Below are 24,822 nucleotides of genomic sequence, written 5' to 3' on the forward strand. Positions count from 1 at the left end.
TAAATATGTGTTTTTGTTCATACCTGATTTTAATTTGCCTGAGTTGGTAATTAGGAGAGCTCGATATCAGTAAGGCATTCTTTTCTCAGCATGTGCTGAGTCCATAAATGAAAGAAATGCATAAATCTGCACCACCAAACACCTTACTTTGTGTTTAGCTCTCACTCACGATCTTCAGATATGTTAAGAGTAACTGAGTGGCTACATATGTTGGATGCAGAGCTGAGTCTACTGAGTATTATCTTTTTTCAAGTGAGTTTTCAGCATCCTGTTTCCTGTCACTCCACATGAAGGTCTGAAACTACCTTTGGTTGCTTAGGAAATAGCATCTAAGGACATGTACATCCTGAGTGCCACAGAAGGGATATGACTTACAGTTCCTGCGTGGATGACCTAGTTTCAATTTCAGTGTCTGACTGGATTAGTATTTGCAGTCTGATTCATAAAAAAGACAAAGCAGTTGACTGTTCATTAATACACCTGGGAAAACAGACAGCAGTCAGACATAGGTTCAGATGCCATATTACAATTTTTCCAGATATTTAGCAAGAGTTACAGATAAGGTTAAATTTCCCATCTTGCATGTTGGTACCTGGTATTTCTTTGTCTTTCTGTATTTACCATCTGCCTCTTTTGCTTCAGTTGAAAACAAGAAGTTTATAGTCTACATAACCCAGCAGAACAAAATCCTGCTCATAACTAGGATTCCTACATGGTATAGCAGCAGCGGCAGCAGCAGCAGCAGCAGCAGCAATAGTAGTAATAATAGAAACATAATATTGTTCAGTCCTAGGGATGGGTGGAGAGAAGTAAAAACACTTGGTTATACAAAAGTCCTTTTTCCAAATGGGTTCAGAGGTCAGAAGGGATAATTTGATGCTTTGGGCTGTCATGTTCCAGACAGACACGGAAATTTTGAGGCTCAGTCCTGAAATGATACAGTCCTGCATTTTTGCTGGTTAGCAAATGATATTGCCCTCCTGGTTAACAAAAAATTGCTGTACACAGGGGAGTCACCTCTCCATAGATTGGGGTGTGGCTGTTTTTTCTTTACCTATTCATAGGCAAGAATCTATCAGACCTTGATTAGACATCCCGACACCCCGATCACCTTTTTGTTCTCAGTTATTTGCTTCCATGTACCAATCTTTTGTTCATTCCCAGTACAAAGCTTTCTTTTTTTCTTTTTTTTTTTTTTTTTTTTAAGTGGCACTTTTGCTAAGGCTCCTAAAAGCTTTTGCAGGTCCTACAGTCATTATCAACATTATCATTCGGACAGTTCAGAGTAGCTCAAACTGGTCTTGACAAGCCTTGAAGCTAAGGACTGTGTGAGAGGCAACAGTCTTTTTTGAAACTGGCTTCATTTAACCATTAAGCTTAAAAAAAAAAAAAAAAAAAGTGGCAGGAGTGCCGTTCAGCATTAGTCTGTGCACGAGTTTCACAGATTAATGTGGAAAAGTACTGGTTGCAAAATAATATTGAGAGAGGTGATCCTTCCCCTCTACTCAATCCTGGTGAGACCACATCTGGAGTGCTGGGTCCAGTCCTGGGCTCCCCAGTACAAGAGAGACATGGACGTACTGGAGGGAGTCCACCAGAGAGCCATGAAGATGAGTAAGGGACTGGAGCATCTGACATACAAGGAGAGGCTGAGAAAGCTGAGACTGTTTAGCTTGGAGCAGAGAAGACTCCGGGGGATCTTATCAATGTGTATAATAAATAATTGATGGTGGGGAGAGGGGGTAAAGAAGATGGAGCTAGACCTTTCCCTATAGGGCCCAGTGACATGACAAGAAGCAATGGGCACAAACTGAAACTGAAACTGAAACAAGAAAAAAACTTTTTTTTATTGTAAGGTTGGTTAAACACCAGAACAGATTGCCCACAGAGTTTGTTGCCTCTCCATCCTTGGAGTCATTCAAAGCCCAACTGGACACAGGCCTGAGGAGGCTGCTGTATTAATCCTGCTTTGAGCAGGGGGTTGGACTAGATGATCTCCAGATGTGCCTTTGGTTCTCAGAGATTCTGTAATTCTTAATCACTGAAATTTCAAAATCACTGTTCTTCTCATCACTGTGTTCTTGACGTCACTGGCAGCAATCCTGGTTGGCTGAACCTGGGAAAATACGAAAAATTTCAGCTCTCAACTTTGACTGGCAAGACTGGCAAGAATGAGAAGCCTTTTTTGTCCTGCTTTGAATGTAGCAGTTATCAGAATTGTTCCTAAGCTCAGGATTGAAATATATTGCTGTGGCAGTGTGCATGTGTTGAAGAAAGGCATCACTGGCTACCCACCCACTTCATACCTGCAAAAGTACATTGTTATATCTGTTTTGCCACAGATGGACCTCAGTGTTTCTGTCTTGGTGTTTGGGCTGCAGCATTAGATGATTCCAGTACGGGTGACATTTTTCTTGCATATCTTCAAAACTATATTTCTTGGCTTTGAGAAAACTGAAACTGCTTTTTCTCAAGCTTCTAAACTTTCCTGTCTCTTTAGGTACTAGGTTAGATGGCAAGATATCTCTTCTAAACAAAGAAAGGCTGTGACGCCCTCATGCTGAACCATGAAACTTGGTGGTACGTTTCTGTCATAACAGTTAAAGTATATAGTCTAAAAGGATACTGATTTCTTTATTATTTATAGTCCCATGACATCTTATCTCTTCCTTAGAATATAATGTATTCCTTAGAATATATATAATAGAATATAATTTTTTGCAATTGCTGAATCAACTTTTTCAATACAATTGTAGAATGCCAGAGCCTTGACTAATGTCTTTGGATCCCATTGTGCATTTTTCCCCCCATTAATATTATCGTTATTATTATTACTAAGAGTGGTCACCTGAATGTCAGTAAAATCATCCTTTCTCATAAAGAAAGGCTGCTTCACTGTAGAATCCATAATTTCTCTGGGCCTTCATCATGCTAACAACAGTAAATGTCATTAAATGAGTGTAGGTTTTCAATTCAGTTTGGTTAATCAGCTTTTTTGGATTGTTCTCATCCTGCAGTCTGTCTCATTGGCCTCTAGCTGTTTCTCCTCAGTGTGAAGCCTCTGTCCTCATAAGAAAATATATATATATATATATATATATATGTTTTTCTTAATTACACAATTTTAAGAATGGCTTCTTATGTTACAGGTCAAGAATTTTGTTTTGAAGACCCTTGCATAGGAACTGAGTCTTCACTGGCATCTTGTAGGACTTTATATAATCTTCACTAGCACCCATATTGCCAGGCAAAGAAGTAATTCGGGACATCTTGTGTGATTATACATGGATCTGCTGTTCCATTTTGGGGAAGTAAGGCCATGCACTTTGAGGAGACATATGAGAATGGTTTGAGCTGCTAAGTAAGAGACAAGTAAATGGAGTTTACAGTGGGACAGCATACTTAGAAGCCAAAACCAGGAGAACTTTCAATCTTTACTGTTTGGTTGAAGATTAGCATAGAACGAGCCATATTTAAATACCTGTGTCTTCACAGGGAAACTGCAAACCAAACTGACTATCAGTTCACTCTTAAAAAAAATTGTTTTAAGCAATGTTATTGGGTGATAAGAACGTTTCTTTGTCAGGTTGCAAACCTGTTTTCTGTTCTTTACTCTGTTCTTGACTTGCTAAATTAAGTTGTGGGATGATTTCTTTGCCTTGTCTTTTTCTCTTACTGGTAAAACAGCCAGGGCAATATCATTGTTGTTTGTAAAGTGCATTGTGATTGGTCTCTCTAAAAAATAAGCATTATTATTTTGGTCCAGTGTTACATTTAGCAGTTGTTTACAGAAATTTAAACTCGAAAATTGTTAAGAGATGTTGACAAGCTTTGTTTTTTCTGATTAACAAGAGCATTTCAATTCTGGATCTGGGGGAGTAATATACCCATAATATAGCCATACTTTCTCACCTCATCTCATGTTTCTAAAGGCCCTCTCATTAAAAACAATAATAATAATTGCCTGTTGCTAATCTTTCTTCTATCTGAAATGGTAGTAAGACCAGGGAAATTCTCATCACATAGACATCGGACAGTAATAATCTGCACTGGGCAGATTAGGGCAGATTTGATAGAAAATAGGGGTGATAAAATATCCTGATACTTAATGTTGGAAGCCAACTGCCAAATCTTTAAGTGTACTTCATAAGGGCAACCAAAAATAGTCAGCATGTGGAGCAGAGAGCTGTTTAAAGACATGAAGATGAAGGCTAGAACTAAAAGTCCTAAATTCTGCTCTTCAAGCACCCTCTGAAAAGATGTCTGAAGTCCTCGAGATCACCAGGTCAGGAACTTCCTCATCTGCTTTCCTTTCAAAAAACTGAGATGATATTGCTCCTTCAAAAATTGTCATGGAGTAAGGATAGCAATCCCTATGTGCCGTGTATTTCAAGTGACAGCAACTCCTTACAGCTTCTCCCAAGTAGGACATGTTCTACCACCTCCTTCTGCCTCCTGTGTTGTCCTCCAATCTACAGTCTAATTATGGGGGAAAGGAAGGAAACCTCTTCTCTTGGTGCACTGAGAACAGATTTACAAAGAGAAGGCTTGAAGGGAATTTTCTTCAAAAGTGTAGACCTGGCAGATGAAGCTGTTGCTTGAGAAGAGGGCCTGTCCCTGGGTTTGCAGCCCTGATCTTGCATCAGAAGTTACCATCCACTCTCAGCTGCTTCCAGTTTCCTGACCAGTTATAATAAAACAGATTTACAAAGATCTAACACTAAATTGTCAAAGCTATGGATTAAGGCACATAAAGCATCTTTCAACCCTCATGCCCAGAATAATGTATGTTACATTAAACAGACACAGATACATGACAACTCTTCCCAGATCTGTCTTTTATATCATACATGGTCTGGTTCTGCTTTATGGCCATTTCAGTCCAGTAAATCTGGAATATAAGCATAATGCTCTCCTCTTGCTACCAGTAAAAAAAAATTTTTTTTAACCTCTCAGAACTATATTCTTACTTTTCATTTGGATTTTCAAACTCAGCACTCAAACTCTTTGGATTGGCTCTTTTTTTTTTTCCTTTTTTTAAATGTGGGGTCTACATCAAGTTCACACAAGAAGCACAGTAGAATCCATAGACCTTTAGCATGCTCTTCAGTCTGCCTTTCACTGTGATGTACTAAAGAGTCTAAATTTTCCCTTTCTCTGTTTTTTTTTTGCTTCCTCTCTTTCTCCCCTTCAATTTATTTATTAGTTTGCATGCATGAAAACACAATAGAATAAAAACATAACTACATGGGAATCTCAGAAGGTGATAGTTCATTGTTTTTATCCTTGCTGTTTTAACATATCTCATTTCAGTCAAGACTATTTACTATCAAAAATAACTTCATTGTGTCTTCAACATTTAATAAATAAAGCTCCATGCAAGGGCCTTTTGTAAAATGTTACTTTATTCTAGTATCTCAAATTCACGTATGCCAGATGAGACACTTTTCTGCTGAAACAGCCCATGGAGTTTTTGCATTACAAGTGTTCACAAAGTACAGGGGCAGAATATAAAATTTGGGCTCGATTTGTTTTTTCAATCTAGGAACAAATTTCTGGCTGCTTTCTACATGCTAGTCGAGACCTTTATGTTCTGATTAAATCCAAAATCAATATAAGCAATTTGTAGCTGCTCTTAAAAAAAACGGAATTCATTTTTTTTGTAACTTTATGAGAATTGATAATTAAATAGGATTATGATAATTAAAGATGATTCTGATCTATGAACATTGTCTAAAAATGATTTCAATATTCTAAGGTTTCGATTGTACACTTAAACTGAGGAGTGTTTTTCTTTTCCTTTAAAGAAGAGAATGGCATGTTTTATGAAGCCTATGTACAAAATAAACTGTGTCTAAATATAGGTAAATAACATTTAGTCTGAAGCATTTCTATTCAGAGAAGACAGATTTCTGTATTACTGAATTTATCTGGGTAGAAGTAAGATTCCAGCTGACTCCATTAATGTTTAAGAAGTATATGATATACATTCTATATCTGTGTGACTTTTTATTTCTCTATAAATCTGCTTCTGACTTGCTACCAGTCCTAAAAAAAGAATAGTCGTATACATTATTTTAACTAATAAAGCATTAAAATAGCAGTTTATCCGGCATTTATATGCATTATCTAGGCATTGACAGCTACTTCTTATAAACAGAAACTATTTCAAAAAATATCAGAATACTGCTTTTCACTTACAGAACACCACCAAAAATGCAGAGTCGTGACAGTTTCCAGATACATTTCGACAGTATACATATTCCTTTGAAGGTCTCTTACTTTCCCAAAACACGAAATTCAGTAGAAATACTCTATCCTTAATAGTTAAAGATATGGTTAAGGGAGCCGATTCTTTATCCATATTCAAAGCTCAGCCATGAAATTGTGTTACTTCCTTCTCTTTGAAATCAATTTACGGCAAAAATAATGAAGCTGTCCCCTCAGTTTCTATTCTAATCTGGAGAAAACCCCCTAAAGAACGAGATTTCATTACGGGGGAGGTTTTTTAACTAAGGGTTGGTTTTTAATTTAGAAGGAAAAACAAAAGTTAGCCGTTCCCGGGCTCTCCGTAGCTTCAGGACGCGAGGTTAAACACATCTTTTTTCACTCATCTTACATCCCTGTACGGGGAAACTCCCCCGAATGAAACTCCACGGTCTTGACTTTACTGCCCTAAGAAACGGGGTGATTTCGTGGCAAATATTTTACAAAAAGTGTGAATTTATAACTCCGAAGAAACACAAACTGAGAGGACGAAAAGCTCTTCCTGGCTAACAGTTAGGCGGGCTCTGCAAAGCACCAATCACAGATCACCGCTTCGCTATAAATTCAGGCATCGGGGTTACTGTAGCCCAATTACTTTCTTTTGATTAGGAAGAAGTCTCTGCCGCGATGTCGGAGACCGCTCCCGTCGCCGCGCCCGCGGTCGCGGCTCCCGGCGCCAAAGCCGCCGCCAAGAAGCCGAAGAAGGCGGCGGGCGGCTCCAAAGCCCGCAAGCCCTCGGGCCCCAGCGTCACCGAGCTGATCACCAAGGCCGTGTCCGCCTCCAAGGAGCGCAAGGGGCTCTCGTTGGCGGCGCTCAAGAAGGCGCTGGCTGCTGGTGGCTACGACGTGGAGAAGAACAACAGCCGCATCAAGCTGGGGCTCAAGAGCCTCGTCAGCAAGGGCACCCTGGTGCAGACCAAGGGTACCGGCGCCTCCGGCTCTTTTCGGCTTAACAAAAAGCCTGGCGAAACGAAAGAAAAAGCCCCGAAGAAGCGCACAGCGGCAGCCAAGCCCAAGAAGCCCGTGGCCAAGAAACCCGCGAGCGCCGCCAAGAAGCCCAGGAAAGCGGCGGCGGCGGCGGTGAAGAAGAGCCCCAAGAAAGCGAAGAAGCCGGCGGCTGCTGCTGCCAAGAAAGCGACCAAGAGCCCCAAGAAGGCTGCCAAGGCTGCAAAGCCCAAGAAGGCAGCGAAGAGCCCGGCCAAGGCGAAAAAGGTTGCGCCCAAGGCTGCCAAGCCCAAGGCGACCAAGCCCAAAGCGGCCAAGGCGAAGAAGGCGGCCCCCAAAAAGTGAAGTGTTGAAGTGGAAGTACTTAAACCCAACGGCTCTTTTAAGAGCCACCCACAACCGTCCGAAAAAGGGCTGATACGCTCCGTCACCGAACTCCGCGCCTGCAGCGGAGCTAACCACACACCACTATCCGTGTGGGACGTTGGTCTGTGCAGCGGATGGGACGCTGAACTTCTGGCCGTCGTTACGTTAGGACTTGGAAAAATAAAGTTTACATTCCCTGGGAAATTGCTTTCTTTTTCTGAGCCCCGCAAAAGGGTGCATTTGTTAAAGGGACTGACGGGGTGGGGGGGGGGCTCGTGACGCGTTGGGGCGTACAGGTTCCTTGTGGTGCTTTAACTAGTGCGGTTCCTAACAGCCTGTGTGCGATTGCCACACCCTTTAGCCCCCGTAGCTGCAAACTCTCAGCACGGCTCCGCCGCGTCCTTGGAGATGACCTTTCCGCTCCGGCAGCGCTGTCAGGGGACCGCTGGGCAGTTCCTAATTTCTGCGTGACTTCACAGATCTGCTGTTAGAGAACGAGTTTGCCGGGGCGGTAGGCGGGCGGAGCTACCAATAGTGCTCTTCCTCACCTTGCCGGCCTGGTTTTAGGGAAGCGCCAGCATCAGGAGCTCTTGCGGCCCGCGTTCAGGACCCGCCGGTGCGGAATGCTGTGCGCCCGGGTCTCGGCGTCCGCTCGCAGCGGACGGCGGAGTGCTCGGGAGCACCGGGGCCGGGGCGCCCTGCCTTCGGCCAGGTCTGATTGGCTGATAGGGGAGACCAGAGCTGCTTATTGGGCGACTGAGAAATTTCGAAAAGCCCGCGCTCCCCGCCGGGACACCGCGCGCTGCCGGCGCCGGCTGCGGCGATCCCGGCATCACATCCCCGGGCAGGTTCGTCCTCCCAGAGCCTCTACCGTGTGTTAGCGGTGTTGTCGCTCCTCCTAGTGTTCTGCGCCGTGTCACGCAATCTATTAGGCTAACTCCTGTCCTCTCGTACGGAAGGAAAAAACTTTTTAAGCCTACAGCATCCCGGGATCACTTAGCAAAACATTATCACGGTCCTTTATATTCTTTTCCCTACTTTTTTTAAGAGAGGAGAGTGAATAAGTGCTGTTAAGAGCTTGGGAAATTTCTTCCTAATGATCCAGTTAGCAGTAATTAGTGCTTAGTGCACTCTATTCCAAATCAAGCTTAAAGGTCGTATTCATGTTTCTTGGAAGAGATAAAGGAGCATTTGACAGAACACAGCTATAAAGTAACTTAATAGGCACCTTTGAATTTGCTTTATTTCACCGTCTTTGAGATTTTACTCAGCACAAACTCTGAAGAACCGATTTAAAAAGCGCATTTGAAAATATTTGTGACTGTATGTTCACGCTCTGAAATGATCCGTATACACACGTGTTAAAGCTCTTTCAAGAAGCACGTGGGTGGCTCTTAAAAGAGCCTTTGGGTTAAAACTGACGGTCCAGGACGCTCTACTTAGAGCTGGTGTACTTGGTGACAGCCTTGGTGCCCTCGGAGACGGCATGCTTGGCCAGCTCACCGGGCAGCAGCAGCCGCACGGCGGTCTGGATCTCCCGCGACGTGATGGTGGAGCGTTTGTTGTAGTGAGCCAGGCGCGACGCCTCGCCAGCGATGCGCTCGAAAATATCGTTGACAAAGGAGTTCATGATGCCCATGGCCTTGGACGAGATGCCCGTGTCCGGGTGCACCTGCTTCAGCACCTTGTACACATAGATCGAGTAGCTCTCCTTGCGGCTCTTCTTGCGCTTCTTGTCGCCCTTCTTCTGCGTCTTGGTCACTGCCTTCTTGGAGCCTTTCTTGGGCGCGGGTGCAGACTTCGCCGGTTCAGGCATTTTAACAACGCTTTTCTTAAGATCAATCAACACGAACAACAGCTAAAATGGCCGCTGTGCCCTTTATTTATAGGGCCGTTATGCAAATACAAGGGCTCCAGATTGTACAATTTGATTGGACACTATTGTGGGGAGGCGAGTCATTGTCCGCGATTGGACCAAATAAGATCCGCCTTCTCATTGGCTGAGCTAACAATGACTGCTTTTAGCCAATCGTTAAGAGCCAATCCCGCCCAGGGAAGGGATAAAAGAGGAAGAGTCTTTGCGTCATTACGAGTCTCTGGTTTTTTTTTTTTTTTTGGAGAGGTGGTGGTGTTTTCGCAGCAGAGCCGGGATGTCGGGTCGTGGGAAACAGGGAGGCAAAGTAAGGGCCAAAGCCAAGTCGCGCTCGTCGCGGGCCGGGCTGCAGTTCCCCGTGGGCCGTGTACACCGGCTGCTCCGGAAAGGAAACTATGCGGAACGAGTGGGAGCTGGAGCCCCTGTCTATATGGCGGCCGTGCTGGAGTACCTGACGGCCGAGATCCTGGAGCTGGCGGGCAACGCGGCGCGCGACAACAAGAAGACGCGCATCATCCCGCGCCACCTGCAGCTGGCCATCCGCAACGACGAGGAGCTCAACAAGCTGCTGGGCAAGGTCACCATCGCGCAGGGCGGCGTGCTGCCCAACATCCAGGCGGTGCTGCTGCCCAAGAAGACTGAGAGCCATAAGGCTAAAAGCAAGTAAACTTAGCTAGTAAAACTGTTTGGATTTTTTCGAAACATAACATATAACCCAAAGGCTCTTTTCAGAGCCACCCACATGATCAAAAAAGAGTTGAGTTGCTTTCTTTGCAAAAGTGCTTTGATTATAAGTTTTTTGTGCATGTTGTGTTTGTTTTTGATAAGGAGCTAAGTCAGTGTTTAGTTACAATGTTTCTTAAAAATTCTGCCTGAGAGCAGTGTGGTATTTCCTAATTCCTTTTTTTACAGAAGGAACGTTGTAATTTTTTTTCCATTAATCTAATGGCTCTTGTGATTCTTGTGTAAGAAGTTTGCTAAGTTACTGTTTGTTCTTCATGTTTCAGTTGTTTTCGTGATTTACTTTAAAGGCTACTTCAGGAATTATCATCTTAAACATGGAGGATTAACTAAAAAATTAAATATAAAAAGCTGTATATGGCATGAAAAGAAATATAAGGAGAATGCCCAGTCATATGGTGCTACATCTAAAAATAAATAAACCTGTCTTTGTAGGTCTGTGTTTTTCTTTAGAAGATATAAAACCCTCCTGTTACTGAATTTTGTGTTATTTAGAACTGGAACTAGGAATTCTTAAGGGGAAATAGTCTGTATTTATCTAGATCCTCAACTAGTCAGGCTAGCACTGTAAAGCATGAACATCTTCCCATTCAAGAGAAACTCTCAGCAGCACTGATAGTCTTACTTTAAGTGGGGTTTTCGAATATGCCAGTCTTTCAAATTGACCAACTCTGCCTAACTATTCTTATCTGTTAGATCAGTTAACAGTGGGCAATATCATTTGAATTAATCTACTCTGTTGGCACAAGCATCACCCAAAAGTACACTATTAAAACCTTTTAGAGTCATATTGTGTACTGTGAGAAAGACTGTCCAGCTGATGCCTCGTGTTATGTTGTTCTTGGGAGCTTTATCTGATGGCAGGGGCTGCGGCACAACACAATGAGGCCTGTAGCCCCTATGTGTTCAGCACCTCTGCTCTGCCTGTCCTCTGGGGAAAAGGAGGGCTGCTTTGGGCCTGGACCTTCCCCCTGGCTGCAGCAGAAAGGCTTTTTAGGTAAGTTTCCCTCACAGCTGAAGGAGGACATGAGGGATCAAGTGAGAAGAGACATAGACTGATATAGTGACAGCACCTATGTTTAATGGTTTTGCTTAGAAATGGATGCATTTAGTGCTGTGCTGTTGCCACAATGCTGCTTCTTTCTCATTAGCAGTAGCAACTTCTTATCTTCTGGCACTTGTATTTCCTGTTGAACTATGATGATATAAAAGCTGTATTTTAACACGCACATCAGTTCTACCTCTAATATCAAGAACAGATCTCCCCACATATGTGCATACGAGGAAGCCATTCTCTGGATCAAAACACTGGAATCCAGAGAAAGTTCAGAGCCTCTGTCTCCAGGAGTAGGATTTTGACTTGAACCAGCTCATAGGTATTGCAAACAGAGACAGTCAACACTGCCAGAGAGGCCCTTGCACTTCTCTGAGTGCAGAAGTAAGTCCAGCGCATCACTCAGGATTCTTCTATCCAGCCTGTAATTCAGGATTTTCTCCATGATCTCTTTCCAAGAACTTATTTTACTCACTCCATCTCTGCTCGCTTCAGTAACTTGAGTTTCACGCTCTGTGATAATTTTGCTATTTATTAGCATTCCTTGTATTCATTCTTAGCTACAAGTGATTTTATCAGATGTCACCCTGTGGTGACATGACACTGATGTTGCCTCTAAACTTAATGTAAATATGTTCTGTATCAGACAGTTGTAAGGCAAGCTGGACTGGGTGATGATAACGCTGGCAAATTTTTGGTTATGAAGACTGTTGTCTTTCAGACTAGCTGTACTATGTGAAGGAATGTAGTGAAGGTGAGTTTCAACAGATAAATATTTCTTTCTTTTGCAAAAAACCCATACATAATAGTAAAGAGGAGATCCATATCATACGGTGCCTTAGTTAGCTGTATCACTTGATTCCAATACCCTTTCCCAAGAATATGCACTATATATAAAAAAAGCAAACCCCCACAACATTACAGATTGGTTATGTTTAGGGACTACTCAGTAATGTCAGTTTATATATCAAAAGTTTTAGAACAACATACATAAAACATAAGATTAAAAATTTTTGCACCCCTTTTCACCTTTACTTTGTCTGCAATATTAGGAATGATGCATTGTATAAAAATAACCTTACATGTCTTCTAATTTGCAAATTATTATTATCATTATCCCTGTTGTAGGAGATACAGATTTAAATTTAAATTATCATGTAAGCTCTCAATAAAATTATCATAACTTTGCAGAAGTGTGTGATATTAATAGGAAGATCTGCTGATATTTTCTTATTAATAGTATATTGTCATGTATAGTTGAGCTGAAGATGTTGCTTTAAAATGCTAGTATAATGGAAAAAATTGGGGCACAGTCCTGAATGAAGCACACTGAGAAAGCTAGGGTTTAAAACAAAAAAAAAACAAAAAAAAAAAACAGAGATTTGCAAAGTTTCTTTTCTTGTTTTACTCCTAGTACTCTGTGTCCAAACTCACCAAAAATGTAGTTCCTGGAACTTGGGAGGGAGTGGGGGTGTCCTAAATTTCGATCCGGTATTTACTGTCCTGAAGTTGTAGCAAAAGCAACTTCATTAGAAATTGTATTCAGCAGCAAAGTTTTCTTTCTACTTAAAATGTTTCTGGCTTAAAAAAAAAAATCCATGAGAGAACTGACAATGTGACAATGTCAGTAACAAAAACCATTGGGAACTGTTTCTATGGCCACTTGTAGCAACCTATATTCAAGACAGCTATCCAGGAAGTATGATGTTCAAGTATTTCAAAGGTGCTCCATGCTTTGGGGAAAGGAAGTTTGCAGTAATTAATGTGAGCTACTGGTCTCAGTGCCCACATCACTTAGAAGTTCTGCTGAAATGCTTTAAGAAATGATTTTCAAAGTCTTCCAGTGGTTATATTACTGGAGGAAAAGTTGCACAAGAATATTCTTGCATTTAGAGCTATCAATAATTAATGATTCTCATGGATTAAAATGTTTCCTGTAATTGCTTTAGGATTCTTGAGAAAGCAGAAGATTGCTTAAAGTCTTCTAGCACTCCACTGCTTCAGGAAGCTTGTCTGGACACTGAAATTCAGGTATGGAGAACAAAGCATGTTTCCAACAGTGGAGTCAAATGATAATGTTAGATAGCAGACTGGCAGCTCTGCTTGTGCCATACATTGCAGTTTGGGGGGGGGGGGGGCAATTAGTTCATTCGGTTCAGTCACAGAGTGAACGCAATCTAAACTAAATGTACTTTTGCTAGTCCAAGTCATGTGTATTTCTCTACTAAGTGGCAATACTTCCACTTAAAGTTGTTTAAAATAACAGTTTGAATTAAAATGGAATTTACAGGCCTACTTATAATTACAATCATGCAAAAGATATTCATTCTGGACAAGTGTAATATAATACATGAAAACATCAGTTACATTTTTCCCTGAATTTGGGGAATATATGTTGCCAAGGAATATAATGGACATTTTGCTCAACTTTTGTAAATTAAATTTGGGAATTAAGTCAGATAAATACACACATAAGTGTACTATATATATAATTTAATGTATGTATGTATTTTCAATATATTTGTATGTATATGTGTGTGTATGTGTATAAAACAAAACTCCAAAACAGAATCTAGCCTTTATTGTAGAAAAGTAAACTGAAATTCTGTTAGGACTTGCTTTTAAGTAAACCAGGGACTTGTTAAAAGAACTGAACATTCTCAAACATGAAACTTGTGTGAAAATAAACAGCAGAAGAAAGAAAAAATATAAAAAACGATGGAAGCCTTTTGGTGAGGAAAATATTACTGCAAAGTACATAAACACAGGAAAATTAAATTTGCACAATGCAGGGTGTAGCAAATGGGTAGGATAGATTGAGCTTCAAAAATTGAACCAAATATTTTAGAAGGTAGGCATGTTTAAATTGTATAAAATATCAACAATATAAGAAACATGAATTTTAATAGTTATACCTTTATTGTCAGTGTGTAAAATAGATGAAACAAAATCTTAACGCATTTACAAGAATGGATTCCTAACTCTTTTCGCTTATTTATTTATCCATTTTATAAATACAATTCAGCATACTGTAAAAAGAATGTATTCTGGGTTCATTAGCAAAAACGTGAACAATCTAAAAACTCTGCTGTATTTTTCATTTGAAGTAAAATTATATGTATACTATTCATTTTCAGGTGTTATCCACACTTTTTTTTTTTTTCTGATGATGTCCATAATATTTCCTTCTGCCTGCTGGGGTCAGGTACACACTAGTGAGGGTGTTTCTATCCCAGAGGCCGTAACACGGTGACAAGGACGAAGCGGCCGGCGGCTGCCGAAGCCGAGTCCGGCTCCCGCGGTGCGCGCAGCAGGGCGGGCGGCGGCAGGAGAGGCGGGGGAGAAGGGAGGTGCAGCCCGGGGAACTGCAGCCGCCGCGGCCTCAGAGCCGTGCATGTCCCACACCGGGCCCCGCCGCCGACAGCTCTCCGGCCGTTCTGAGCCTCCCCCGCTGCCCACTCGCTCCGCTCAGACGCGAAGCCGCTGGGGGCGCAGAAGCGCCCCCCTCCCGGCGCCGGGAGGGGGTGGGGGAAGGCGCCACGAGAGGAGTCTCCGCGAGGACGAAGAAAGCGCGGCTCGTTCGCGGCTGAACGGAACAAAGGGCGAGACTGAGACGGGGAGGGGGCGGTCCGACGGGGGGAGCCGGGGGCGGGGGGCGGTGGAGCGGCGGGGCGGGGAGCGGAGGGGGCGGGGCGAGGACGCCGCGCGAGGCGCCGCATTGGCCGGATTTTGCCGCAGACCCCCGGCTCGGGCGGGGAGGGCCGGGCCGAGGGGCGCCGCACCCCGAAACAGCGACCGGAAGCGCGGCCCCGCGCGCGCGCCCCCGGCACAGAGCGAGAGCTGCTCCCGGCAACGCGCCCGCGCGGGGGGCAGCGGCGGGGCGGGAAAGTCGCCAGGGACCCGCAGGCGGGCGGCGGGCTCCGGCGGCGCGCGGGGGGGCCGGAGCCCGGGAAACCGCGCGGGGCGGTGGGGGGAGAGTCCGGCGCCGCTGGCGAGCGGCAGAGGCAGAGGCAGAGGCAGAGGCAGAGGCAGAGGGGGCGCCGGCGCCCGCCGCGGTGCCTTCTCGCGGGAAGCGCGCGCCGAGGTGCGCAGGGGCCGCCCCGGGGCGGTGAGCGGGGGGAAGGGGCGGAGACTGCGGCCGAGTGCCCGCCTCCCCCGTCGCGGCGCAGTCCCCAACCAGGTCGGCTCCCACGCGCTATATACCACCGCGCGCCACTGCGACCACCATACTCGTCTCTGGCAGCGCAAACAGCAGCATGTCTGGCAGAGGCAAGGGCGGGAAAGGGCTCGGCAAGGGGGGCGCTAAGCGCCATCGCAAGGTGCTGCGCGACAACATCCAGGGCATCACCAAGCCGGCCATCCGGCGCCTGGCTCGGCGCGGCGGCGTGAAGCGCATCTCGGGCCTCATCTACGAGGAGACGCGCGGCGTGCTGAAGGTGTTCCTGGAGAACGTGATCCGTGATGCCGTCACCTACACGGAGCACGCCAAGCGCAAGACGGTCACGGCCATGGACGTGGTGTACGCCCTGAAGCGCCAGGGACGCACTCTCTACGGTTTCGGTGGCTGAACGCTTTGTTTCTCTAAACCTAAACTCTCTAACATCAAGGCTCTTTTCAGAGCCACCCACAAACCTCATAATGGGAGCTGTTTATTACTATAGAAGGAAGAAAAATTATAGGAATGAACAGTGTTGTTTAGTTTCTTAACATACACTGTAAACATGTTTTTATTGTATTTAAATTCTTAATAAACTTATCATAAAGCGTCTTTAATTGTAATTCTAGCACTTTTTAGGAAAAGTTGGGGGCTCTTAAAAGAGCCGTTTGGGTTGTAGATTGAAACCTTTTCACTTAGAGCTGGTGTACTTGGTGACGGCCTTGGTGCCTTCAGAGACGGCATGCTTGGCCAGCTCACCGGGCAGCAGCAGCCGCACGGCGGTCTGGATCTCCCGCGACGTGATGGTGGAGCGCTTGTTGTAGTGAGCCAGGCGCGACGCCTCGCCGGCGATGCGCTCGAAAATATCGTTGACGAAGGAGTTCATGATGCTCATGGCCTTGGACGAGATGCCCGTGTCCGGGTGCACCTGCTTCAGCACCTTGTACACGTAGATCGAGTAGCTCTCCTTTCTCGTTTTCTTCCGTTTTTTATCACCTTTTTTCTGAGTCTTGGTGACGGCTTTCTTAGAGCCTTTTTTCGGTGCTGGAGCAGATTTCGCCGGCTCAGGCATCTTCAAAACTTTCCTTCGAAGACCTTTACAGAACCTCAACGACCTCGAAAATGGCGGCTGTCCCCCTATTTATAAGGGCGTCATGCAAATGAGAGGATTGTAAATGTTCTATTTCTATTGGAGTAAAAAACACAAACGTAATTACAGCCACTTCCGTCCTATATCGTCACGGCTTCAGAGCTGCAACTACTCAATCTTGCTTTGTAGCTACGGTGGGGGCGATGCTGCTTTCTCTAGTGAGATTATCTAAATACGAAATGAAAGACGTACTTAATTTTCATCGTTATTTAATACATTTGGGTTTACTACATTGTGCGCATTGAAGTGATACATTAACGTATGTTCGCCAGGTCAAAGTTTTAAACAAGAACCCCATGTTGTAACAGCTTTATAAATCGGAAAATAAACTGCATATGAAACTTATAAAAATATAAGATACATCAGTTTATGAATATAACGTTAGTAATAAACAGCTCCCATTATGAGGTTTGTGGGTGGCTCTGAAAAGAGCCTTGATGTTAGAGAGTTTAGGTTTAGAGAAACAAAGCGTTCAGCCACCGAAACCGTAGAGAGTGCGTCCCTGGCGCTTCAGGGCGTACACCACGTCCATGGCCGTGACCGTCTTGCGCTTGGCGTGCTCCGTGTAGGTGACGGCATCACGGATCACGTTCTCCAGGAACACCTTCAGCACGCCGCGCGTCTCCTCGTAGATGAGGCCCGAGATGCGCTTCACGCCGCCGCGCCGAGCCAGGCGCCGGATGGCCGGCTTGGTGATGCCCTGGATGTTGTCGCGCAGCACCTTGCGATGGCGCTTAGCGCCCCCCTTGCCGAGCCCTTTCCCGCCCTTGCCTCTGCCAGACATGCTGCTGTTTGCGCTGCCAGAGACGAGTATGGTGGTCGCAGTGGCGCGCGGTGGTATATAGCGCGTGGGAGCCGACCTGGTTGGGGACTGCGCCGCGACGGGGGAGGCGGGCACTCGGCCGCAGTCTCCGCCCCTTCCCCCCGCTCACCGCCCCGGGGCGGCCCCTGCGCACCTCGGCGCGCGCTTCCCGCGAGAAGGCACCGCGGCGGGCGCCGGCGCCCCCTCTGCCTCTGCCTCTGCCTCTGCCTCTGCCTCTGCCGCTCGCCAGCGGCGCCGGACTCTCCCCCCACCGCCCCGCGCGGTTTCCCGGGCTCCGGCCCCCCCGCGCGCCGCCGGAGCCCGCCGCCCGCCTGCGGGTCCCTGGCGACTTTCCCGCCCCGCCGCTGCCCCCCGCGCGGGCGCGTTGCCGGGAGCAGCTCTCGCTCTGTGCCGGGGGCGCGCGCGCGGGGCCGCGCTTCCGGTCGCTGTTTCGGGGTGCGGCGCCCCTCGGCCCGGCCCTCCCCGCCCGAGCCGGGGGTCTGCGGCAAAATCCGGCCAATGCGGCGCCTCGCGCGGCGTCCTCGCCCCGCCCCCTCCGCTCCCCGCCCCGCCGCTCCACCGCCCCCCGCCCCCGGCCCGATTTAGACATTGGACCTTCCCATCGTTGTTTTTTATTTTTATTATAATTATTAGCACATATAGCCGCCTTTCTCGGGTTTATTTATATAATCTCTGCCATCTTTGTCTCGTCTGAACTCCATCTTTTTTTCCTGTCTGTGAGCCCTGAATTTTGCTAGAAAAAAGGCAGAAGGGAAATGTTCATAGCTCATGGAAAGATTTCTTTTTTCATTAAAAATGCACCATAATTGTTGCTCCATGTCAGCAAGAACATGACCAGCTTTTTCGCGTGCACATTCACTCACAAACACATACATATAATCTATCTTACACTTACCTCTCAAGCATGTTTGTTACCACTGAGAGGAAAGCTAACCGTCTAAATTTTTTTTCCAGAAGAGATTAGACTGTGAGAAAACACTGAAAACAGGGATGTCACATCCTGGGAATGTTTCCTACTGGGGAAGCAAGAGACCCATTTGTACTCAACATCTTGAAATGTAGTGGAAAGCAAAGAATATTGAAATATTCTCACACTCATCTTCAGGTTACCTCTTCGCTGAACATGTACCAATTAAAATAGGAATGCTCCTAATACCTTTAAAGGTTAGCAATAGAGACTAATATTCTAATTATACTAATTCCCTGGCTTCAGGCAGAGAGCTACTCAACCTAGTAAATTTTACTTCTCAACAAAGATACTATTCAGATAATTTACACTGACATTAAACACAATTTCACACACACAAAAGTGCTTTGAAGGTGCTTGACATTTTACTTTTTTTAACACAACAGATGTTTGCAGATTTCTACTGAGTATGGCAAATGGAAATCATAGGACTGTTTCCATTTAACACAGGGACATTGAACTAAACAAATATCAACTTTTACAAGAAGAACTTAGCATTTTTTTGTCTGGTTTGTTTTTCACCTTCCCCAAATTAGGTTTTGTATTTTGAGAACTCATACCATTATAAAGGACCTTCAGCTTCATCCTTTTGTGTGACTACTTGGAAAGCAGCAAAAGTGCTTCTTAGTGGCAAAAACATCATCTTTCCTATTTTTTATTCATAATAGTTCCACATTTTTATGGTAATATGCTTACATAGTTCTTTTCTATCCCTTCCCCCCCCCAAAAAAAAAAAAAAGAGTGAACTAGGGACACATTCCCAAAAGGAATTGCTATTCCTCTGGGGGGGGGGGGGGGAGTATCTATGTATGCTACTTTTCTAAATACATAAACATGAGGCGTGAGGTATTTTTAAGTCTCAGTTGTTGTCTTTTGGTTCTTTATCGATTTCTATTCTCACTAAATACCAACCCTGTTCAAAAAGTTTTAACCTTCTTTTTATGAAATTGGGATGTGCCTTTGGAGTAAAGCTACTAAATAATCTATTTTGTCATTCAGGTTACTGACTGATGACTGTGAGTGCTGCCTCTAGGAAAGGATCATGGCCCATGTGATTTTACTTTCTTGATGTAAGGCCCTGCTGGCTTTGCTACTTAGCCATCTTATTAGCAACATCAACAGTCACATTTTATTTCATTCCTACATTTGAATGAATGAATCCTTTACCATTAAGTGAGAGAGCCATTAACCCCAAACCCTAACCAGAATGTTTTATGAAGGCATCCATATGCATGATGGATGTATGAAACCAGTATGGGAATGTGTGTGCAGGAGGAAGGGGGATGCGGGAATGTGGCGAATCCCCCTCTGCAGCAGCCAAGAGCCCAGAGGAGCCTTGGGGAGGGGCTCAGGGAAGCACAAGTAACTTCTGCCTTTATTGGGGGTGCTGCCTGTGCTGTGTTGCAAAGAAGTGCAGTTTTGCATAGGCACTGGGACACTGTGGTGAATTAGAGAGAGTTTTACCCTGTACTTTCAGCCAAGAAGCCTATAATGAGTAACCCTTAAATGTTATTGCTGATATGTTAAAGAAAGAAAGAAAAAAAAAAACTCTTATGGATATAAAGTATTAACAACCAGATTGCTCTAGTGTTTAAAATACAATCTATTCTGAAATAACTCTAATGTGTTTTTCAGTGTTGTTCATTCCAGGGCCATCCAGTTTGATAAATTTCATAGGGGTAAGAACTTTCCATTTTGCCTAAGTCTAAACCTCCAAGAAGTTATAGAAAGCTGAAAATGTTATCTATAATATGTACACACACACACACAAATATTTATAAAACAATTGCTGTTCAGTCCTCAGACCAAGTAATCAGTATTGGCTATATCACATCCAATTTCTGTGTAGACTGTGCTTGCACTGCAGCAGGGTGAACTCACAGTCTGCACATCACTGCTTGGATAACAAGTGAAAAGGCAAGAACTGGCCTAAGAATGCTGCTCACCCTGTTACCAATTTCAGGCACTGGTTGTGGAGATGGAGAGACATGTTTTGTCTGGGGAAGTTTTTGTACTACATTATCTTAAACTGAGATTATCAAAGCAGCCTGAGATAGCAAGACAGTGACCTCCTGCTCATTTTCATTGGAATTTGTGTAGTCACCTCTCTCAGACCTTTGAAAAGGTCATCCCTGAAACCAGAAAAGTCCAAATCCATTTAAATAAGTCTGTGTGTGTGTGTGTGAAAATGATTCCTAAAAACAAAAATAAATCTGTTCTGGAACTCTGCTCAGGAGAACTGGTGGGAAGGCCAACTCTGGCAGGACTAAGGGAAACAAGGTCCCATTTTAGCCACAAACAGCTGCTTTTTTTTAGAAAAATATATTTTTTTAAAGATTTGACTTCATTATATAACTAACCTGAACTGTAGCCAGCATGGTTCTTTCTCTGGAAGTCCTTTAATCTCAGTGCAAGAGTGATTTTAATATTCGGTTGCTTGACTTCAGCAAAGTATATGGCAATTCTCAAACAAATGCCCTTTATCGGTGCATTGTACAGAGTAGATCTGACTTGGTTCTCATGGACTGTCAGAAGTCCTCTGCTATCCTCCTATGAGCCAGAGAGGCCAGGAATATTCTCTTGCAATTCACTCAGGAAATGTTTAGAGTTCAGTTCATTGAAAGGCTAGCGTTGTTTCTGAAACACACTGAAAAACTTGCACTTGATTTTTGGCACTTCCTGAAAGCCTGAGTCACAAAAGTCATCCTTCCTTATTTTCATGTTTCTTATACCATGCATTAAGCTCTGCATCTGCATGTACATTGCAACACGTGCATATCATGCTAACATCTATGGGAGAATATCTTAGATTTTCAGGTTTTGCTTAAATCTGAGCATTTACTGAGAATGATCACTGGAATGTCCTTCTGGAATATCCTTCTTCTTAGTGGCCTCACAGACTGAAGTTATTATAGTCCAGTATTTCATATGGTTTTGGTAGTCTGTCCTGACTGATCAGTACTGTGTGCTTGATAATATGGAAAAAAGTGGGGGTAGAGAGCAGGCGGATCCATTGCACTAACAGCTCATAACTATGCCTTGAATATTCATTATATGGGGAAGGAGTGCAAAGAAGTGTTGGGAAGTTTTCAGAGATGTATAGTGATGGATCACGATAAAGGATAAAGAGAGCTGAGAAAAGGACATGCAGCAGATTTGAGGAACATACTGAAAATTTTGAGTGTATTTAATCTCCACATGTGCACCAGTGTTTTTGAAACAGGAGACTTAGCACAGCATAGTAATGATTTGTAAACATGAGATGATCAAGCCTGTTGACACATTTTCTTTAGAGCCTTCCCAGTTCTGTGCTAGAAACTTGTCCCAGTTCTTGGGGGTACAACAGCACACGAGAGGGAGCCAGTTCTGAAACTGAAGCCATTTGCCTGGCTTCTGGATGGTCCAGATTGCTCTCTCCATGATTAAGCTAACCTGATGTTAAGGAGGAAAGGGGGGGTGGGGGGGGGAGAAGAAGAAGAAGAGGAAAAAAACCTCACCGGATGTGCTCTGAAGGTTTGCAATGATACTACAACAGCTGTTCACTTGCAAATTGTCATCATCAGGGATTTAACTAAAGTGATAGCTGCCTTTCAGAAACCGGAGCTTTTCAAAATGCATTAGCTATTAATGATACATATAGATGTCTTAATTTGGAATCCATAAAATTGTAAATTCTGTTCCTTCATTCTGCACAACATGATGGGTCGCAGGTGGCAGCTCCTGAATAACCACCCAGAAATCATCAATAGAAAGCAGTTGTAGCAACTGGTGTTGCAGCACTGTAGCAAAAGATGTAGCAAAGCTCAATGCAACAACAGATAAGGAGGGGAAGGCAATTTCATTTTAAAGCAAAGTGATTGTGTTCATGTACTCTAAAACACACACACGAAAAACAAGATGTGTCCACGTGAGCTGGCTAGGATTACTTGTAGCAACACGCAGGACAAGGAATGGTAGCTATGAGCCCTCATTAGGTCTCCGAGGGGGAGAGGAGGCGTTATTTTGACTATGATGTGCTGGTCTTTGAATGTGCCTCTTGCAGGGGTTAGAAGCTAAAAGCAATTCTGATCTTTTGTCTCTCCATCCTGTCACACTTCTGTGACCATTAGGATTTACTCCCTTGCTTGTCTCCTTAGAGGATTGTTTTATTGCTTCAGGACTGCTCTTGATCTTCCCATCATCTTCCCTCAATTGCTTCAGTTTATAGTCTGGCCTTCATTTACGCTGCGCTTTGTTTTCCCAAGCTGAATATTCAGAGAAGCTGCATATAGTAAGTAGTCAAGATTCAAGCACATCTAGGTTCAATCAACACCTGCTATGCTTATAGCCATTCTTCTGTCTTTCTTTCTGGTGCTTGTGCTCACATATTCCCATTCATATCCTTTTGATATCTGTCAAAGATCTCTACACATTTTAGAGTTCTGAGAATATGCAATTAGTCACATATGTGGATGAACTGAGAGCTTTCTCCTATCCCAGCAATTCAGTTATTATTGTTTTATGAGTGCTCACTGCATTAGTGAAGGCCACCACTCTTTCCTGCCAGAGTTTAAGGCTTCAGAGGTTCGCAGTTATGGAATGGTTGTGTGTTTACTGAAAGTCAGGAGGGATTCTTTGGAGCAATGCTGCACACCATGGTTCAGTCCTGTCATATATGAAATTCTAAAAATGAGAGGTGAGAGTTTTGATAGACTGTTACCTGGATCTCTGCCAACATATGGTCCTATGAACAATAAATATCCCAGGACAAAGGAGATTGGAGAAGCTAGAAATGCTTCATCTCCTGACTTCCATCATGCAGGGAGAGGATTCTCATGAGTTCTGCTTGCCAGCATACATAGTTGTTTGTGGTTAATATTGTAATATATTGTCCTAAATATTTAAAAGGAATGGAACTACTTGTTGGGCCCAATTTTAAAACTTCTAAGGTAATTCAGTTTCTGCACTATATAGGACATTTTGTAGCAAATTAATTTTACAGTGGAAAAAACTTATCTCAAAGCCAATGTATCAAACTGAGGTCATCGTTCTCTGCTGCTAGCTGCTGCTATGAAAGGACATTGAATTGGTTTATATAACATGTTCCTTGAGCAGGCTGCTTTTTTATTAGTCATGAGTGACAGATTTGCTGAGACTACAGCTTTGTATTTCACTACAGGTTCATAGTAACTAGCCAGCAGTACTTCCTAAAGCTCATATATTTATAAGATGAGAACAGGGCAAGTGTTCATATTTCTATAATAAGAGGTATATTTCTGAGTTTAAAACTACAACTACAATCCACACAATGCTCATAACCTACCAAAAGAGATAACATGACTTTAAAGTGGGAGAGAAGAGGAAAGGAAGCAGCAAAGCCATACTGCCCAGGCTGGCGGGGAAGCTAAGATTGGTCATTTGTAGGCACCAGCCTCAGACTTCACTGTTTGTGGTTACTACAGACTGTAAACAACAGATGATCAGTTCTGTGAGGGAGCTAGGAAAAAAAGATTTGCAAATGAAAAGAATGTGATAGGAAGTTTAAGATTTATCTTCATCTACTGACTTGCTTGGAAACTCCCATATTGCCTTACAATAGCTAATTCAGATTAAGAAGTCACTCTTTTTTCATGCAGATTAAAAAAGTATTCCAGATAACTATTAAGTGTCTAAAGTAGAGCTGATTTTGACTTTTGTTAGAGAAAAAGGTGCTTTGACCAAACATACTGATGAGTCACTAAAACTGCAGCACATATTACAAATACACAATTTCATAAATTTGATGAAACTGAGGAAGAATTTCACCAGGATCTCAGCGATTATAAGATATTTTATCTATTAGACTGTCAGGAAGTCCATTCTTAAAAGGAGTGATTTGAGCCAGATCTTACCAAGTGCCAGACCACTCACAGAAGGTGGAAAAATAGCCAGGAACAATCTCACCCAAACATCTCACAGAGCTGTTAAAGTCCTCAGCAAAAGCACTTTACGTGATTACCAACAGCCAAGTAGGGCAAAGTGCTGGCAGTTTTTTAGCCAGTCCTCGGCTAGTGAGCATGCCGCTCTTGCATGCAGCCAGCTTTTACCTGACAGGATTCATCAAGTCAAGCTCCCTCCTGCAAAAAGCACAGAAATGTTGCTGGACTCTAGCTGGTGCCAGAGGAACTTCCACTTTTCCTCTCCCTTTGAATTAGGAAATCTTACACACCATCATCTGTGCATCTTAGTACTGAAAAACCTTAGAGTCAAATAAACTGTCTTTGCAAATTCAGTTTTACTTTTCATTCGCTTTTAATGCTCTCCTTCTGGAAGATGTAGTATTTCAGGCTTGCCTGATATTCAGGTTTTCTCTGAATTCATATACCAGGTGCAAGCATGTCTAGCAATTCCTACGTCAGTTTGTATTTTGTCAATAACAATGTAATTGAGCAAGGAATTAAATATTCTTGATATCAGTTTTTATTTGTGCTTTATGAAGGCAGGCTCTGTATTTTTTTCTGT

The 24,822-nt window shown here is 43.8% G+C and overlaps 6 protein-coding genes across 6 annotated transcripts; 3 read left to right on the forward strand and 3 right to left on the reverse strand.

The window, feature by feature from the left end:
- The first annotated feature begins 6,846 nt into the window (after window positions 1-6,846).
- LOC106488122 (histone H1.10) lies at window positions 6,847-7,782 on the forward strand. The gene has a single exon (XM_013946976.2). The coding sequence runs from the start codon at window positions 6,895-6,897 to the stop codon at window positions 7,555-7,557; it is 663 nt and encodes a 220-aa protein (XP_013802430.2). The 5' UTR covers window positions 6,847-6,894; the 3' UTR covers window positions 7,558-7,782.
- A 1,021-nt stretch (window positions 7,783-8,803) lies between these two features.
- Window positions 8,804-9,446, reverse strand: LOC106488343 (histone H2B 1/2/3/4/6). Its single transcript, XM_013947198.2, has one exon. The coding sequence runs from the start codon at window positions 9,392-9,394 to the stop codon at window positions 9,014-9,016; it is 381 nt and encodes a 126-aa protein (XP_013802652.1). The 5' UTR covers window positions 9,395-9,446; the 3' UTR covers window positions 8,804-9,013.
- A 218-nt stretch (window positions 9,447-9,664) lies between these two features.
- On the forward strand, window positions 9,665-14,376 carry LOC106488332 (histone H2A.J-like). Its single transcript, XM_067311502.1, has 2 exons — window positions 9,665-10,110; window positions 13,196-14,376. The coding sequence occupies exons 1-2, from the start codon at window positions 9,729-9,731 to the stop codon at window positions 13,222-13,224; spliced, it is 411 nt and encodes a 136-aa protein (XP_067167603.1). The 5' UTR covers window positions 9,665-9,728; the 3' UTR covers window positions 13,225-14,376.
- Window positions 14,377-15,287: 911 nt separating this feature from the next.
- LOC106488121 (histone H4) lies at window positions 15,288-16,014 on the forward strand. The gene has a single exon (XM_013946975.2). The coding sequence runs from the start codon at window positions 15,503-15,505 to the stop codon at window positions 15,812-15,814; it is 312 nt and encodes a 103-aa protein (XP_013802429.2). The 5' UTR covers window positions 15,288-15,502; the 3' UTR covers window positions 15,815-16,014.
- Window positions 16,015-16,047: 33 nt separating this feature from the next.
- LOC106488342 (histone H2B 7) lies at window positions 16,048-16,660 on the reverse strand. The gene has a single exon (XM_013947197.2). It carries the CDS (start codon window positions 16,472-16,474, stop codon window positions 16,094-16,096), a length of 381 nt encoding a protein of 126 aa, XP_013802651.2. The 5' UTR covers window positions 16,475-16,660; the 3' UTR covers window positions 16,048-16,093.
- Window positions 16,661-16,744: 84 nt separating this feature from the next.
- LOC136994300 (histone H4) lies at window positions 16,745-17,555 on the reverse strand. The gene has a single exon (XM_067311534.1). The coding sequence runs from the start codon at window positions 17,334-17,336 to the stop codon at window positions 17,025-17,027; it is 312 nt and encodes a 103-aa protein (XP_067167635.1). The 5' UTR covers window positions 17,337-17,555; the 3' UTR covers window positions 16,745-17,024.
- Window positions 17,556-24,822: the final 7,267 nt, after the last annotated feature.

The sequence above is a fragment of the Apteryx mantelli genome, chromosome 1 (assembly GCF_036417845.1).
Source record: "Apteryx mantelli isolate bAptMan1 chromosome 1, bAptMan1.hap1, whole genome shotgun sequence".
NCBI classification, from domain to species: domain Eukaryota; kingdom Metazoa; phylum Chordata; class Aves; order Apterygiformes; family Apterygidae; genus Apteryx; species Apteryx mantelli.